Genomic DNA, 20,064 nt, shown 5'->3' on the forward strand with positions numbered 1-20,064 from the left:
AATTACCACACGCAAGATCGCATACCACGTCCATGGCGTTCTTACAACATGCCACCAACTGCCACCAATCAGACTGCCCCATGCCATAGGCTGTATGGTTTCCTACACGCTACATATTTGGGTGCCGCCATATTAGCACCGGTGTCGCAGACCGAACGGTCCCCCCCCCCTAAAAATCGGTCCACCCTGCCTTCACTGCACATGCGTCATTTGGGACCACAGCAGCTCGTCTGAGTCTGACTCTCTCAGTCTGACGCTTTACACCCAAAGTGATCAAACGGAATAATGTGATTATTAACCATCAGATGACAACATAAAACCTCTTAAATCATTCAAAAGTCAGTTTTAAACAGAAACAAAGCGATAATCGGTGAGGCTTTGAAATGACAGAGGCGCAGCTGTGGCACTGTGATTGGTCCTCTGTCTTTTATGAGGAAATAATGTTGAATTTATGTGGAAATGATTGTTGTAGAAAAACTTCAGATATCTGTCGCTGAGGTAGATGATGACTGGAGACAGGTTGATGCAGAAACCAGGTGATAATCGGTGAATCGCTGGTGATGCTCAGAAATGACTCTGCTGAGCTTCAAAATGATCCATGCACAGTGAACGCAGAGCGCACCGATTTTTAGGGGGGGACCGTTCAGTCGAGGACACCGGCAGCGCTGAATCTGGCTACGTCACAATAAACCCATAAATGCACAAAGGGGTGGAGTGTGGGTGGCTCAGCATGTGACTGCGGAAGCTCGAACACGCCCCTCTCTTCAAATCCAAACCCACAAAACTGTTATCTTAGTGGGCTAACCTCGGGCTAACCTTGGTTCAGATGTTTATTAAATCATATGTTTTGGGACTGTGCCGTGGTTCTCATAATGGTTTTGTTTGGTGCAGACATTAAATGCTTTGAGCTGCTTATTTTCGCAGTAATTGTACATCAAAGGGGCTGAACAGATCAGGCTAATTATCGTGGCTAAATGTGCTAATGGCATTAGCATCAGAAGCAGAAGCTTAGATGAACCATCTGGACATTTCACCACACAACAAGACAGATTATTCCAGGTGTTTGGTAAAAAAAAAACACTACAAAAAACAAAACAAAGCAACAATACAACAGCTAAAAGCTGCATCGAGTGGATAATGAGAGAGGAAAGTATCTGTAGAGGCCAAAACTGTTTTTTGTATCAGGCTGTAAACATGTTTATTTCTGCTATAAATTTAACATGGGCATCAATGGGAAACCTGCTTTATTTTGGAGCCAGCCTCAATTGGCCAGTCAATAAACTGCAACTTTTTCTTCCTCCAATAGGGCTGCATCTCAGACCATCCAAGCTTACTGTGTACACTACGCATGAACCGCATTCTCATTGCATCTGTCCTGTCCAGGTCAATACCATCACGCACTGCGCTGTTTGATTCATTGTGCAAGTTTTCTTGTGTCTGCATGTAGGTTCAACAAAAACTAAATATGTCCCTTTGGTTTCTCCCCACATTTCATTCGGTTGATTTTGCATGAGCTTTATTCTTTAGGCTGTTCCTAACACAACTCCACATTACATGGAGAATGGGCAAGGGTGAACAGAGCACCTTTCACACTGGAAACAAGTGCACTTAACTGCTTTGCCACAATCTCTAGCACTGTAAAACAGCTCTCTTGCCAAACATGCACATCTCTATTTAAACATACACTTAAATATGTTCTGTGTGTGTGCACGCTTTGAAACTAAACTCAATGTGTACAAAGATGTGGGATTTTTTTATTTTATTTTTTATTTTTTTGCTGCATCTCAGCACCATGGACAGTGACAGTGTCTGTGGACTGCTTTGTGAATGAAATGTGCAGTCCACAAACTGTACTCAGACTTGTACTACAACACTGAAATTCCTAAGAGGTTTAATTACATCATTAATATGTCAATACAGCTGTTACGATGTTCTTACAGAATTTTTCCTGTATCCTGATTTGACCACGTCCTCTCTACGTATTTTTTGAATGTGTCCCAAGTTCGACCATGTCACGTCCTTATGAGTATTTATTGTGTCCCTACCATATTGTACAAGGTTTTACTGCATCCAGCCAGTTTTCTGCAAAAGTAGTGGAAATGATATGCTCCTAAATTGATTAACAATAATGTGCATAATTTACCCAAGACAGAGTTGATTTAACACTGCTTTGATTGGGACAACATGCACTGGTTGCAGTGTTAATAGCAGAATGTACTGTGTAGGAGCATAAGGCTCAAAAGTACATGAATACATTTGAATTGTGTGTGTGTGTGTGTGTGTTGGGGGGGGGGCGTAATTCTAAATAGCTTGTTTCAATTTCAGAAAATGGCATTTTTGTTGCCAGTTTTCTGCTTGCTATACTAAATGTGGCTGCAATAAATTAAGAGTTTAATTACTTTTTACAGCTTTTATAGCTTCCAGTTTGGGCAACGACACAGAAGGAAAACGTTAAATGTCCAGTCTCACTGCTTCGTCCATATTATTCTTACCTGTGGTGTCGTGCCTGAAACAGTTGCCCAGATTAAGTACTGGGGGAGTCAGATGAAGCAATCGCTCCAGTCACTTCAATTTATTGCCTTTCCTCCTCCTTTTCTTTCTGCTTCTCTTCAGGACAAATCCAGTGAGCCACACACACTCACCCCAGATCGATGTACTATGGATACGACACACTGTCTGCTATACTAAGTCCTCTTATAGTCAAACATTTACAGTTCCTCAGTTATCGATCACACAAATCGATACATATAATCCTAAATAATAAAGACTTTAACAAGCCTTTTAATCCTGATTTTTGTCTTGAAGTGAGACTGAGTTTCATTTGAAAAATATTTTTTGCAAATATGTGTTTTCATTTAAAAACAATTGGATTTCAGGCTCTATCTAATAATTGAAATATTTGCAAATTTATTAAAAATGATTAATTTATTAAAAATAAAAAAACTAATCAATTCCATGTACATAAGTATTCACACTCTTTGTTCAGTACTTTCACAAGCTTGGTGCACCTATCTTTGGGCAGTTTGGTCCATTCCTCTTTGCAGCACCTCTTAAGCTCCATCAGGTTGGATGGGGAGCGTCGGTGCACAGACATTTTCAGATCTCTCCAGAGATGTTCAGTCAGATTCAGGTCTGGGCTCTGGCTGGGCCACTCAAGGACATTCACAGAGTTGTCCTGAAGCCACTCCTTTGATATCTTGGCTGTGTGCTTAGGGTCATTGTCCTGCTGAAAGATGAACTGTTGTCCCAGTCAGAGGTCCAGACCGCTCTGGAGCAGGTTTTCATCCAGGATGTCTCTGTACATTGCTGCATTCATCTTTCCCTCAATCCTGACTAGTCTCCACGTTCCTGCTGCTGATAAACATCCCCACAGCATGATGCTGCCACCACCATGCTTCACTGTAGGGATGGGGCCTGGTTTCCTCCAAACATGACACCAAAGAGTTCAATCTTTGTCTCATCAGACCACAGAATTTTGTTTCTCCTGGCCTGAGAGTCCTTCAGGTGCCTTTTAGTAAAGAGTGGCTTCCATCTCACTCTACCATACAGGCCTGATTGGTTCCTGATTCCTTTGACTTCATGCCTGGTTTGTGCTCTGACTGTCACCTGTGGGGCCTTATATATAGAAGGGGTGTGTCTTTCCAAATCATGTCCAATCAACTGAATTTACTCCAGGTGGACTCCAACTAAGCTGTAGAAACATCTCAAGGATGATCAGTGGAAACAGGAGACACCTGAGCTCAATTTTGAGCTTCATGGCAAAGGCTGTGAATACTTACGTACATGTGATTTCTCAGAATTTTGTATTTTAATAAAGGAAATGGCTATTCGCATGGCGGCCGTGTCCATAACTCTCATTTCACTATTTGCACGTCAAGACTGGTGGCAAAACTCGGAACTACTTGTTTAAACAAACATACTGCATTCAACTCCTTTAATATTTGCCCGATTTTTATGATTTTTTTTATTTTGAAGATGAAGAAGATGTCTTCTTTACAGTATACTAATCAATTTCATCATGCATACAACGAAGCATCAAAGCAAAAATGTCTCACACTTCTAGATCTAGTCTACAGTCTGCACCACAAAATGATATTTAAAAGAGGACTTACTATATCCCTAAGGATTACACTGGTGTAAAAATGATTTAAATATCATACAGCCTGTAAGAAAGGGCTAAGAATAGGCCTACACTGTCTTTTGATACTCTGACATGAGAAGCTTTACCATATACTGCTGTAGTAGAGAAGGTTGAATCTTCGACTGGACTGGGTTGCTTGACGCAAGTACGTTTCGCTTCAAATTGCAGAAGCTTCCTCAGCTAAAATTCTTCCTCTGGTAGTCTGACTTCTGTCTTGACCCTTGTAGAGAAGAACTATGGAAACCACCTGGACAACTGAGAGCCTTCACAGAAACATATACTGCTGAATTATGCAGTTATCTTCCTGTCAATATTAGAACTGCTAAGACTCAAAGATTTTACAATAAAAACCTATCAGTTTTATATGTCTACCTGAAGTTTTACTATGTCAATTTTAGAATAAAATGTTTAATCTTATATACTGCAACTACCATGTTTTTATACATTTCTATTAATACTGTAGGTATATTGTGCATATCTTATTGTAAATTGCATGTTTAATTTTAATATGTAATCATCCATTTCATATTGTATAAACCCTCCATCACAAAATGAGGGTCAGGTTTAAGAGTATTAATTAAACTGATTGTTGTCAATCTACATTCTACTCTTAACTGTAAACCCTCAATAAAATAAAGATCATTATTATTACTATTATTATCATTAATATTTTTTATTTTTACATGCAAGCATACGCCACTGACAGGTTTTGCCTGGCGAATAGTGGAATGAGAGTTATGGACACGGCCGCCGTGCGAATAGGGTCGGCCTTCAATAAATTTGCAAAACGTCAAAAAAAAAAATCACATTGTCATTATGGGGTATTGTGTGTAGAATTTTGAGGGAAAAAATGAATTTCACCCACTTTGGAATAAGGCTATAACATAAAATATGGTGTATAATAAAAATGTTATTGTGCTGTTTTGCACCTGTCTTAAAGTAACCCTGAGAATGTATTTGTTATTTAATTTTGTTTTAGCACTCTGGGGTCAGTCTGAACTGGGAGCGAAGAGCTGGATGTACTTGTACTGATAGCACGACTTTGTTTTTTGTAGCCACTAACGACTGGGAGTGAAGCATGCTGGGATCATTCGGAACTGGGAGCGAAGAACTGCTTTTATTATGTCTTTGTAAGAGAGAGAAAATAACTTTCAGATGCCTGTTGATTAAAGAAATTATGTGCGCCAGGGAGGTTGAGTTGGCCACTCACCCTCCCTTCGCGGACACACTAGAAAAGAGGGAGTAGAACCATGCTTCAACAGAGTCTGCTGCGGGTTAACGTACGAACGCCCAGCCGGTTGACAGGCGCACTCTGCTGAAGGTGTTGGCTCTCCACCTTAAAGGCGTCACGGTAAGAGAAAAATGCGCTGCAACCACTTGTGTTTGATGTAACTGCTTTTGTGGGGAATAAATATACGCCTTTTTATTCTAGCAAAATGCAGTCTGTGTGATCATTTCTGTGTGCCGATCTGACCGAACCTTGTGTTTCAAAACATATGGAAAAAGTGAAATGCTGTGAATACTTCATGGAGGTACTGTAGCTGTGCTCAGGGCGCAAAGGGACTGGATTTGCAGTGTTCATTAAGCAAAAGTGTGCTGTAGCCTGAACTTATGTCAACCAATCAGAGTGGCACCTGTCCATCTCTTTGAACCAGAGTGTACAAAGTGCGCGGTGCTGTGATACTAAGAAAAACTATCTGTGCAAATTAAATGTTTTCTGTTGAGTTAATACATTCACACCAACCTGTCAGAGTGCAACCTGTGAAAGAAAAGCCACCAAAGCTCCCTGAGGTGAAGCCATGCAGCAGTACTATGAAAATTAATATTGTTGTATAAGTCTTCAGTCTTATTTTGTTTCGTGGATGTTTCAATTCACACTGGTGGTGTAATTACAACACACAATGCCACCTGTGTCAGGGGCTTCACTTTCAATCTCACACAACAAACCAGGGGCAGATTTAACTTCAAATGAAGGGGGGACTTGGCTGGGTATAGCCCCCTCCTGCAAATTTTAAAAATATATAGCGGTTTTCTGCATTCTAAGACAATCCTGGGAGCTACATTTTGACCCTTTCATTATAGCCTTGAAGACAATTTTTATTTTAAATTCAATAAATCTTCTGAGGACTTTTTATGCAAATCTTTTGCTGTATTTTATTACACATTTGGTCAGAAGCTCGGAGAAAGGCGGGGGGGGGGGGCTGCAATCCCAACAGTCAATGTGTGAGAGGCGGGGTTTAGCCTGGACAGGATGCCAGTCTATTGCAGGGCCACATTCACACGGCCAGTTTAAAGGTTCTGGTTCACCTACTGGAACCCACATGAACACGGGAACAACACGCAAACTCCACACAGAAAGGACCAGGTGGGAAGCGAACCAATGACTTTCCTGCTGTCAGGCAGCAACAGTGCTAAGCACTTGGTCTGCATTCCGCTTGTACGGTCGTGACTTCACACCAGCTGCCTCCAATTTAGCAAAATATCAACCGTCAAAGGAGCCGACGCTCATGCTAACGTTTCTGTTTTGTAAATGACGATCACCAAAATCTGCTAGTGAGGAGAAATGTTGGCATGTTACTTTCAGCAGGATTCCATGAAACCATTGTGGTGCACCTGCTGTCAACAGGAAGTGACATTGCGTTCCCTCCCGAAACCCCCAATAACAGCGGCACTGGGCACCGCGCGACACTACGTTCCCCACATTAGCGAGGGTTGAAGGGGGCAGTGCACGCCGCCCAATCATTTCCCAGCATCCTTTACCACAACGCAGCTATGAGCACTCTTCAAACCCCACCTGCTATCGCCATCCCTCCATTCATCCATCCCTCCATTCATCCATCCATCCCTCCATTCATCCATCCATCCCTCCATTCATCCATCCATCCCTCCATTCATCCCCTCTGGACAGAAAAGGGGATTATGAGCAGAAAGTGGAAACCTGCTGAAATTATCGTTGGTGGGAAAAAATAAAAAAATAATTTCATCAGAGCCACAGATTGAACAACTGTTGCCAGAACACATCAAATGCTCGACATCAAGGCATTACCTTTGTTACCACTGTTTTGGTTTGGCCTGGATGGGTTGGGGGTGGGGGGGGGGGGGCTCAGAGCAGAGAAAACAGTTTTAAACTGTTTGGAATTGACAGAGTACAATCCACAAAAATGTCTAAATGCATGATCACGTGCACATGCATGCCAACTCAAGGTGGGCCAAAGTGTCACGGTTACCCAACTGTGGACCCTGATTTAAAAGTAGAAAAGCTTCTCTGTCAGCGTGGACGCTCCTGCTTCCTGTCCATCACAACTTGTAGCTTCAGTGTGTTTTGTGGTTTTTGCCAATGCTAGTGTGTACAAACGTCAGCATATTCCACACACATGCGCATACGGTTCCTACAGTATGAAAGCACACTGGACACATGCACACGTTTGTGCACATGCTGTAACTCAGTTAAACGTCTTCATAATCAAAGGTTGCTGGTTTCATGCCGACAAGTCCATCACACTGGACCCCTGCTGGCCTCCAACGTCATCCTTCTGCCGCCACTTCTGTTGTCTGACAGCTGGAAAAGGTGGCGTTCCCTTCTGTGTGCACGTGCACAATGTCCTTCAGGTGCAGGGACAAGTCTTCCCCTTCTCACACGGCAGCATCTCAATCCGGTGGAATAACTGTGAGCAGCACCTGCGTCCTGCCATCAAAAGTCAGCGTCCTGGTTTGACTGCCGCGGTAACCATCTGTTTGAACCGAGATGGCGACTGTGATGTCGTCTTTAGCTCGGCTCCGTCAGGCGGAAATGGAGGGCGGGTGCACTTACCCATACCAGCTTCTGGTGTCCGGTTCAAGGGTTGTGGGGGTCTTAAACATAATTTGTGTTTGTTGCCTCACCAATTACACAGTTTGTTGTTAGAGAATTTCAGCTACTATTTGCCAGAAGGCACAAAGGCGACCCGAGCCCTGGCTGGATTGGTGCTCTTGAATGAAATTCATTGTGTTTCAGTTAACAATTTACAGTTATTTACAGTTACGTCCATAAAAGCCTATAACTACTTCAGAGCTGTCATTGGTGTATTGGTGGCTTCCCTCACTCGTCTCCTTCTTGCACACACTCATATTTTTAAAAATGTTCATGTACGAGGTCTGTCCGTAAAGTATAGGTCCTTTTTATTTTTTTCAAAAACTATATGGTTTTCATTCATATGTTTTTACGTCCGACATGCTTGAACCCTCGTGCACATGCGTGAGTTTTTCCACGCCTGTCGGTGACGTCATTCGCCTGTGAGCACTCCTTGTGGGAGGAGTTGTCCAGCCCCTCGTAGGAATACCTTTGTCTGAGAAGTTGCTGAGAGACTGGCGCTTTGTTTGATCAAAATTTTTTCTAAACCTGTGAGACACATCGAAGTGGACACAGTTCAAAAAATTAAGCTGGTTTTCGGTGAAAATTTTAACGGCTGATGAGAGATTTTGAGGTGATTCTGTCGCTTTAAGGACTTTTCACGGTGCGAGACGTCGCTCAGCGCTCTCAGGCGCCGTCGTCAGCCTGTTCAAGCTGAAAACCTCTACATTTCAGGCTCTATTGATCCAGGACGTCGTGAAAGAACAGAGAAGTTTCAGAAGAAGTCGGTTTCAGCATTTTATCCGGATATTCCACTGTTAAAGGAGATTTTTTTAATGAAAGACGTGCGGACGGGTCCGCGCGTCGGGACGCAGTCGACGCGGTGCGGCGGCACAGGAAAAACACCTCCGTGTTGATAACCATTTGTAAAATCCAGGCGGCTTTTGATGGCTTTCAGTGGAGTGAGTATATGAGAAATTGTTTAACAGCTGGACATGTTCCAACTTCAATCAATCAATCAATCAACTCTTTTTTTATATAGCGCCAAATCACAACAAACAGTCACCCCAAGGCGCTTTACATTGTAAGGCAAGGCCACACAACAATTATGAAAAACCCCAACGGTCAAAACGACCCCCTGTGAGCAAGCACTTGGCTACAGTGGGAAGGAAAAACTCCCTTTTAACAGGAAGAAACCTCCAGCAGAACCAGGCTCAGGGAGGGGCAGTCTTCTGCTGAGACTGGTTGGGGCTGAGGGAAAGAACCAGGAAAAAGACATGCTGTGGAGGGGGGCAGAGATCGATCACCAATGATTAAATGCGGAGTGATGCATACAGAGCAAAAAGAGAAAGAAACAGTGCATCATGGGAACCCCCCAGCAGTCTACGTCTATAGCAGCATAACCAAGGGATAGTCCAGGGTCACCTGATCCAGCCCTAACTATAAGCCTTAGCGAAAAGGAAAGTTTTAAGCCTAATCTTAAAAGTAGAGAGGGTATCTGTCTCCCTGATCTGAATTGGGAGCTGGTTCCACAGGAGAGGAGCCTGAAAGCTAAAGGCTCTGCCTCCCATTCTACTCTTACAAACCCTAGGAACTACAAGTAAGCCTGCAGTCTGAGAGCGAAGCGCTCTATTAGGGTGATATGGTACTACGAGGTCCCTAAGATAAGATGGGACCTGATTATTCAAAACCTTATAAATAAGAAGAAGAATTTTAAATTCTATTCTAGAATTAACAGGAAGCCAATGAAGAGAGGCCAACACGGGTGAGATATGCTCTCTCCTTCGAGTCCCCGTCAGTACTCTAGCTGCAGCATTTTGAATTAACTGAAGGCTTTTTAGGGAATTTTTAGGACAACCTGATAATAAAGAATTACAATAGTCCAGCCTAGAGGAAATAAATGCATGAATTAGTTTTTCAGCATCACTCTGAGACAAGACCTTTCTGATTTGGAGATATTGCGTAAATGCAAAAAGGCAGTCCTACATATTTGTTTAATATGCGCTTTGAATGACATATCCTGATCAAAAATGACTCCAAGATTTCTCACAGTATTACTAGAGGTCAGGGAAATGCCATCCAGAGTAAAGATCTGGTTAGACACCATGCTTCTAAGATTTGTGGGGCCAAGTACAATAACTTCAGTTTTATCTGAGTTTAAAAGCAGGAAATTAGAGGTCATCCATGTCTTTATGTCTGTAAGACAATCCTGCAGTTTAACTAATTGGTGTGTGTCCTCTGGCTTCATGGATAGATAAAGCTGGGTATCATCTGCGTAACAATGAAAATTTAAGCAATACCGTCTAATAATACTGCCTAAGGGAAGCATGTATAAAGTGAATAAAATTGGTCCTAGCACAGAACCTTGTGGAACTCCACAATTAACTTTAGTCTGTGAAGAAGATTCCCCATTTACATGAACAAACTGTAATCTATTAGACAAATATGATTCAAACCACCGCAGCGCAGTGCCTTTAATACCTATGACATACTCTAATCTCTGTAATAAAATTTTATGGTCAACAGTATCAAAAGCAGCACTGAGGTCCAACAGAACAAGCACAGAGATAAGTCCACTGTCCGAAGCCATAAGAAGATCATTTGTAACCTTCACTAATGCTGTTTCTGTACTATGATGAATTCTAAAACCTGACTGAACCTCTTCAAATAGACCATTCCTCTGCAGGTGATCAGTTAGCTGTTTTACAACTACCCTCTCAAGAATCTTTGAGAGAAAAGGAAGGTTGGAGATTGGCCTATAATTAGATAAAATAGCTGGGTCAAGTGATGGCTTTTTAAGTAATGGTTTAATTACTGCCACCTTAAAAGCCTGTGGTACATAGCCAACTAACAAAGATAAGTTGATCATATTTAAGATTGAAGCATTAAATAATGGTAGGACTTCCTTGAGCAGCCTGGCAGGAATGGGGTCTAATAAACATGTTGATGGTTTGGATGAAGTAACTAATGAAAATAACTCAGACAGAACAATCGGAGAGAAAGAGTCTAACCAAATACCGGCATCACTGAAAGCAGCCAAAGATAACGATACATCTTTGGGATGGTTATGAGTAATTTTTTCTCTAATAGTCAAATTTTGTTAGCAAAGAAAGTCATGAAGTCATTACTAGTTAAAGTTAATGGAATACTCAGCTCAATAGAGCTCTGACTCTTTGTCAGCCTGGCTACAGTGCTGAAAAGAAACCTGGGGTTGTTCTTATTTTCTTCAATAGTGATGAGTAGAAAGATGTCCTAGCTTTACGGAGGGCTTTTTTATAGAGCAACAAACTCTTTTTCCAGGCTAAGTGAAGATCTTCTAAATTAGTGAGACGCCATTTCCTCTCCAACTTACGGGTTATCTGCTTTAAGCTACGAGTTTGTGAGTTATACCACGGAGTCAGGCACTTCTGATTTAAAGCTCTCTTTTTCAGAGGAGCTACAGCATCCAAAGTTGTCTTCAATGAGGATGTAAAACTATTGACGAGATACTCTAACTCCCTTACAGAGTTTAGGTAGCTACTCTGCTCTGTGTTGGTATATGACATTAGAGAACATAAAGAAGGAATCATATCCTTAAACCTAGTTACAGCGCTTTCTGAAAGACTTCTAGTGTAATGAAACTTATTCCCCACTGCAGGATAGTCCATCAGGGTAAATGTAAATGTTATTAAAAAATGATCAGACAGAAGGGAGTTTTCAGGGAATACTGTTAAGTCTTCTATTTCCATACCATAAGTCAAAACAAGATCTAAGATCTGATTAAAGTGGTGGGTGGACTCATTTACTTTTTGAGCAAAGCCAATAGAGTCTAATAATAGATTAAATGCAGTGTTGAGGCTGTCATTCTCAGCATCTGTGTGGATGTTAAAATCGCCCACTATAAGTATCTTATCTGAGCTAAGCACTAAGTCAGACAGAAGGTCTGAAAATTCACAGAGAAACTCACAGTAACGACCAGGTGGACGATAGATAATAACAAATAAAACTGTTTTTTGGGACTTCCAATTTGGATGGAAAGACTAAGAGACAAGCTTTCAAATGAATTAAAGCTCTGTCTGGGTTTTTGATTAATTAATAAGCTGGAATGGAAGATTGCTGCTAATCCTCCGCCCCGGCCCGTGCTACGAGCATTCTGACAGTTAGTGTGACTCGGGGGTGTTGACTCATTTAAACTAACATATTCATCCTGCTGTAACCAGGTTTCTGTAAGGCAGAATAAATCAATACGTTGATCAATTATTATATCATTTACCAACAGGGACTTAGAAGAGAGAGACCTAATGTTTAATAGACCACATTTAACTGTTTTAGTCTGTGGTGCAGTTGAAGGTGCTATATTATTTTTTCTTTTTGAATTTTTTTGCTTAAATAGATTTTTGCTGGTTATTGGTGGTCTGGGAGCAGGCACCGTCTCTACGGGGATGGGGCAATGAGGGGATGGCAGGGGGAGAGAAGCTGCAGAGAGGTGTATAAGACCACAGCTCTGCCTCAACTTGTCCTTAAGGCTTTTAACAGAGGTGTTTTTCCTGTGGCGGAGCGTCGCAGCAGCTGCGAGCCAACGCTGCAATCCGCTCCGCAACGTCTTTCATTAAAAAAAATCTCCTTTAACAGTGGAATATCCGGATAAATGCTGAAACCGACTTCTTCTGAAACTTCTCTGTTCTCTCACGACGTCCTGGATCAATAGAGCCTGAAATGTGGAGGTTTTCAGCTTGAAACAGGCTGACGACGGCGCCTGAGAGGCTGCACGACGTCTCGCACCATGGGAAGTCCTATTTAAAGCGACAGAATCACCTCAAATCTCTCATCAAGCCGTTAAATTTTCACGAAAACCAGTTAATTTTTCGAACGTGTCCACTTCGATGTGTCTCACAGGTTTAGAAAAAATTTTGATCAAACAACGCGCCAGTCTCTCAGCAACTTCTCAGACAAAGGAATTCTGACGAGGGGCTGACGACTCCTCCCACAAGGAGTGCTACAGGCGAATGACGTCCCGACAGGCATGGAAAACTCACGCATGCGCACGAGGGTTCAAGCATGTCTGACGTAAAAACATATGAATGAAATCCATATAGTTTTTGAAAAAAATAAAAAGGACCTATACTTTATTGACAGACCTCGTATATAACATTTGTGGCCAAGCATTTAGTGCACTTGTTTCCAGTGCGGAAGGTTCCTTTTTCAAACCCCACCCCTCTCCATTCTCTATGTCAGGGGTGGGCAATCGTGCCATGAAGGGCCGAGATACTGCAGGTTTTCTTTGCTACCATTCACCTCAGCAGGTGATTTCAATGACTGTCAAGTGTTCATGTTCAGGGGAGAAGCTCATCAGCAACCCACCTGCTGAGGTGATTGGTTGCAAGGAAAACCTGCAGTGTCTCAGCCCTCGATGCCCACCCCTGCACTATGTAATATGGAGTTGTGTCAAGAAGGACATTTGGCATGAAACTTGTGCCAAATCAACATGGAGATGCACCTCAGATCTGCTGTGGTGACCCAGAGCATAAACAAGGGAGAAGCCAAAGGGGCTTACTCATATTTTGTTTGTCCAGTTCCTGTATATGTTATCTGTGTGTGGAACTCACATTTTTACAGTGTTTACCTGGAGATGAGTTTGTAGCACATATGCACATTTCAGCCTGTGCTGTTACTTCACATAAGGACTTTTTTATTCATTCATTTCTCACTCACTTAATTATTGGGGGGGGGGGGGGGCTGGAGCCTATTCCAGCAGTTATTGGGCACAAGACAGGGTACACCCCAGCATAGGGTTACATACAGACAGACAAACATTTAATTTAAAGTTCAAGGTCAGTTTAAAGTTTCCAATACACCAAACCTGCATGTCTTTGGATGTGTGAGTAAGCCAGAGAACCTGGAGGGAACTGACAGAAACACAGGAGAAGATGCAACTATAGACGGAAAGGCCCAGGTGGGAATCGATCTCATGAACTTCTTGCTGTGAGGCAACAGTGCTAACCACTAAGCCCCACATAAGGACTTTTAAATTCCAAAAATAATCAAGATGGACAAAAAATGTGCATTAGACAACACATTGGACATTTGGTACCGTTTGGACAAAGCATTGTCAGATAGACACGGATTACTGGTCCATCCTAACATGGAGACATGAAGTATGGATTCATACCAGAAGACCTCAGCTTGTGGGTGTACCATAGGGACTGTTTAAATTCTAAAATAAGCAAGCTGGACAAATAAACATGTCTCCACTACAATAAGATCTTGATTGTTTCATTTAACCACCATTTGTGGTGGACATAATAAAATTCATCAACATCGCCCCCTATAGGCACATTTTATTTGTTTTTGGGTACTCCTTCCTATCAATGCAATAATGTTACAACAAAAACTATTCCAGGTTATCCAGAACTCAGTTACTGTGCAGCTGTGCAGGGACAAATATGTCAGAAGAACTGACATATTTGGGTTACAGAGTGCGAGTGACAGAAACCAAAGCAAACACACGACAGACATCATTTTAAACAAACACAAAAGGCAGAAGGACAAAGTGACCTCAGTCTGGGGACAAACACTCTGATGTGGTTTGTGACCATTGAGCATTTTGTGACAGTTTGTAAGTGATGCGTGTCGATACTGGAACCAAAAAAAAAAAAAACCCCACACAAACTCATGGACAACATCCGGCCCACAGGCCGTCGTTAGAGGATTCAGTCGGCTCATAACTCACCCGGCCACGACGATGAAAAAGTCCAAGCGGTTCCACGTGTCTCCAAGGTAGCACTTCTTCCCAAAAATCCCCAGAGCTACCATCTTGATCACCATCTCGATGGCAAAGAAGGCAAAGATAAAGTCATCAAAGTCCTGCAGGGAGAAAAATACAACTCGGCGTCATCACACAGTGCGGACCAGGCTTCAGGCAACACCGCAACTTTGACTCTTTGACAATGACTGATCCCTGCACCAAAATCCACTTTTCTCTTTCCCAACATGCACCTGGAGCTCAGGCGTCTTGCTCAATGGCACTTCATCCTGGTGCCCCGTCGAGATGAGGTGCGTCGCGCTACTGCGTATGTGTGCACATGTGCACATCGCTCTACCCTGGACTTGAAGACGTCACCCGTCGAGATGAGGTGCCTCATGCAAGTGCACATGTGGAGATGATGTAACTCGCTCGACGTGCAACTGCACATGCACATTTTGTTTTTTTTCCTCTACCCACCACAGAGAAGTATTCACGTAAGTTTATTTATTATTTATTTATAGCCTAGTAAGTAAAACATTTTCTGTATTTTACGTTAGGAGCATAAATGTATATGTATATTTTGCCTGTCGAAATAAGCTAACTCCAGGTTAAAAATACTTATCGTTTCATAGTGAGTAGATTTTATACATTACTACGTTCGGATGAACAATTTATACATTTACTTGCACATCAAAATAAGCAAACTTTGTCAAGTAATTTTTTCAGTGCACGCGAGTGCACACAGTTACGAGAGGAACCTCATCTCGATGATGCACCTCATCTCGACAGAACACCGGCTAATTCTTACATTCACCACAGGCGTTCTCATTAACCACGAGGTCACCTTGATGGCCAAGAGGCAAATTGCATTCTTGAGTTTATAACAAAACAACATGGAAGAAAAGGGCAACGTTTTGCCCTCATTACAGTCTGACAGGCAACATAACTGACAAACTCCACCATCAAAATCAAGACTGAACCCAAGAGGAACATTTAGCAGTAAAACGAAAAAAAAAAAGAAAAAAAAAGTGTATCAAGGCCCAGAACACCCACAGATACGTGAGTCATCCCGACATGAACGCAGAAACGAAGAAAGACATGAAATCGTGTTGGGCAGAAGCCGGACTCAAACACACACACACTCCTGCAGAAATGTGAGTAAAAGTTCTCACACGTCTTGCCATCGACACCCGTTTGTGTTCTCCAACTCGACAACCCCAACACACATACACACACACACACACACACACACACACGATCTCAGCTCTGTTCTGCAGTAAGTTTCTGGAGCAAACACCTGGTCGGTTAACCCTGTTAAGTAACAGTGAGCATGCATCACACCAGATGCTTTAAGCGCTGCTCATTTAACCAAAAGTGGCCTCGCGGCCTAATCCCCCAAACTAATTCTTTTCTTTACGAGTCTGATTGATGAAAACTCTACAGGTTTTTACGGAAAGCTCCAAAGGCATGAGTGATACTGTAATATGACTTTAATGTAGAAAAAACTTTCCATGTAAAACATCATATATTAGAATCACTATATTATCATCATATATTATATCACTATATTATCAACCAAACACATCAGGCCCAAATCACCAAGATCCCATATAATGACTGGTAAAATGTGTGGGCATTCTAAATTCTTGCACGTTGGGATGGTGAATGTTTTGCAGGGGATTTACTAAGAGCAAATGCACAAATGACAGCAGGAGGCATCATGATGTAGACAGCAGCATGCAAATGAGGATTCTGCATGTGTCAATGACTGTAAGTGTAAAGTGAAATGCAATTAGTGTCTTGCAAGACTGCACAAAAAAGACATTTTTAACTGAAAATGTTATTTACTGAACATTTAGCAAATCAAAAATGAATGTGCACTGAAAATAGTTTGTCTGCTATTTCACGGGAGGTGCGAGGTGTGGTGCACAAGCCTGCATTCAGCACCACTGCTGTGGAAATTCCCTCATTACTAAACTTACATTTTGATTTTATCCATTTAAGGTGCCTTGCTGTAACATATACTATGTCCATTGCTTGTGTTTGTATCCTGGAGAGCTCAGATATCCTGAACAAGTATATTCATTATTTTATACCACAGTCAGTGAGAATTCCATGTCTAACTGGCGTGCATTATTTTCGTGTATACACACACGTAGTTTGGCGAGTTAAGTCACTGTTATAATCACTCCGCTGTGGTTGTCACCATAGCAACGCGCAAATCAGTTGGCACAGGTCAGCTGTGTTTTGACAGGTGAATGACAGAAACGCAATAAAACATGGATTTCCAAGTGAATTTTAATATTTTCTGGCCAAAATAAAACGTTTAAGGAATGGAAAGAGGAGGAGAGCAAACGAGAACAGCAGCAAAAGCAACAGCGTAAAGATTTAATACTGGACGAACTGGACAAGATTGAAGACGGGAAATCAAATCAAAGCAAATCAATTTTATTTATATAGCACCAAATCACAACAAACAGTTGCCCCAAGGCGCTTTATATTGTAAGGCAAAAGCCATACAATAATTACAGAAAAACCCCAACGGTCAAAACGACCCCCTGTGAGCAAGCACTTGGTGACAGTAGGAAGGAAAAACTCCCTTTTAACAGGAAGAAACCTCCAGCAGAACCAGGCTCAGGGAGGGGCAGTCTTCTGCTGGGACTGGTTGGGGCTGAGGAAGAGAACCAGGAAAAAGACATGCTGTGGAGGGGAGCAGAGATCAATCACTAATGATTAAATGCAGAGTGGTGCATACAGAGCAAAAAGAGAAAGAAACACTCAGTGCATCATGGGAACCCCCCAGCAGTCTAAGTCTATAGCAGCATAACTAAGGGATGGTTCAGGGTCACCTGATCCAGCCCTAACTATAAGCTTTAGCAAAAAGGAAAGTTTTAAGCCTAATCTTAAAAGTAGAGAGGGTGTCTGTCTCCCTGATCTGAATTGGGAGCTGGTTCCACAGGAGAGGAGCCTGAAAGCTGAAGGCTCTGCCTCCCATTCTACTCTTACAAACCCTAGGAACTACAAGTAAGCCTGCAGTCTGAGAGCGAAGCGCTCTATTGGGGTGATATGGTACTATGAGGTCCCTAAGATAAGATGGGACCTGATTATTCAAAACCTTATAAGTAAGAAGAAGAATTTTAAATTCTATTCTAGAATTAACAGGGAGCCAATGAAGAGAGGCCAATATGGGTGAGATATGCTCTCTCCTTCTAGTCCCCGTCAGTACTCTAGCTGCAGCATTTTGAATTAACTGAAGGCTTTTCAGGGAACTTTTAGGACAACCTAATAATGAATTACAGTAGTCCAGCCTAGAGGAAATAAATGCATGAATTAGCTTTTCAGCATCACTCTGAGACAAGACCTTTTTAATTTTAGAGATATTACGCAAATGCAAAAAAGCAGTCCTACATATTTCCTTAATATGCGCATTGAAGGACATATCCTGATCAAAAATGACTCCAAGATTTCTCACAGTATTACTAGAGGTCAGGGTAATGCCATCCAGAGTAAGGATCTGGTTAGACACCATGTTTCTAAGATTTGTGGGGCCAAGTACAATAACTTCAGTTTTATCTGAGTTTAAAAGCAGGAAATTAGAGGTCATCCATGTCTTTATGTCTGTAAGACAATCCTGCAGTTTAGCTAATTGGTGTGTATCCTCTGGCTTCATGGATAGATAAAGCTGGGTATCATCTGCGTAACAATGAAAATTTAAGCAATGCTGTCTAATAATACTGCCTAAGGGAAGCATGTATAAAGTGAATAAAATTGGTCCTAGCACAAAACCTTGTGGAACTCCATAATTAACTTTAGTCTGTGAAGAAGATTCCCCATTTACATGAACAAATTGTAATCTATTAGATAAATAAAAATGAAACACGCTCTGCTTTGTTTCATTTTCTTCAAGTTCTTCAAGGTCAGAGCTGCGTCAGTCACAGTCAGTCAGAGCTGCGTGTCGTCAGAGCGAGCTGCAAAAAGTTTGTACCTGAGTTTTCAGAGGTGGTGTTTGTGGTTGCCATCTGCCACGCTGGTGTTTGCCAACCCGGACAGTGGGAATACCACCTCAACCGGCAACTTAGCCCCGCGACTGGACAGCAACAACGTCCGAGGCCCAACGTGGTGAATTCACTGAGGCCGCGCGCTGCGTCATTAGAGCCGCGCGTCACGAGTGCCGCTTCCCCGAGGCCTTGTGCAGCCACCGCGGATCCATCAGCGCGGAAACACCGAGGCCGCGCGGCACCAGCGCAGTGCAGATCCATCCCGGTGACAAACAACGCAGGCTGTTAACATCGGCGATCGACAAGCTGCTCATAAGCCGACCATGGGGCCTAAGAAGGTTCTGACAGCGGAGGAAGGTGACGATATTAAAAAATCGAAAAAATAGAAATGGATTTAAATAACATTGAAGCGTGCCACCCTCTGCCCCGGAGAAATGACGGTGATAAACGAACCGTCATCATGAGATTCATCAACAGAAAACACAAAACAGCACTGTTAAAACAAGGAAGAAAACTGAAAGGGACAAACATATTCATCAATGAACATCTCACCAAACGGAATGCCGACATCGCCAGGAAAGCACGCTTCTTAAAGAAACAGGGAAAAATCCAGCACACATGGACTTCAAACTGTAAAATATTCATCAAACTGAACGGATCACCAGAACAAGCAAAGGTCATGGCAATAAGGAACATCGAGGAGCTGGACAAATATGAACAATAGTGTTTCTTAAAGCGAGGATCTGGACAAATATGACCAATAAGGTATGAGGACACAAACACATCACAACACCATGACACAGACCAGAGGAACCTATTCATCTACTACCTATTCATCTACATCTGGAGACAAGAAGGATATAACTCAAAGGATTGCTGATCATGGAAAAGTAGAACTGAGAACATTTAAATACACAGACCACAATGTACTGGACTTGGAGCACGATATAGACCCGGACAATAATTCTTCTCAAATATCAATGACAGTTGTTGCTATTATACAGATGAACAGTTTAATCGGATCATTAAAACGGATAACAAATTATCAATAATCCATTTCAACAGCAGAAGTCTATATGCAAACTTTAACAACATTAAAGAATATTTAAGTCAGTTTAAAAAAATATTTAACATAATTGCTATATCAGAAACATGGATCAATGAAGATAAAAGAATGGATTTTGAACTGGATGGAAATGAATTTAATTGTGTAAACAGAAAGAATAAGAGTGGAGGAGGAGTGGCTGTGTATGTGGATAAGAACATGGATTATAAAACAGTAGACAATATGACAACTGTGATTGATAACTTATTAGAATGTATAACTATTGAAATATGTGAAGAAAAAAGCAAAAATGTATTAGTCAGCTGT

The 20,064-nt window shown here is 42.0% G+C and overlaps 1 protein-coding gene across 1 annotated transcript in view; it reads right to left on the reverse strand.

Moving 5' to 3' along the window:
* Positions 1 to 20,064, reverse strand: part of cacna1g (calcium channel, voltage-dependent, T type, alpha 1G subunit) — a 518,682-nt gene that overhangs the window by 315,124 nt on the left and 183,494 nt on the right. The window contains 1 exon segment of the mRNA XM_034194509.1: positions 14,680 to 14,813. Coding sequence (XP_034050400.1) covers positions 14,680 to 14,813 — 134 coding nt within the window.

Source organism: Thalassophryne amazonica, chromosome 18 (genome assembly GCF_902500255.1).
Source record: "Thalassophryne amazonica chromosome 18, fThaAma1.1, whole genome shotgun sequence".
NCBI classification, from domain to species: domain Eukaryota; kingdom Metazoa; phylum Chordata; class Actinopteri; order Batrachoidiformes; family Batrachoididae; genus Thalassophryne; species Thalassophryne amazonica.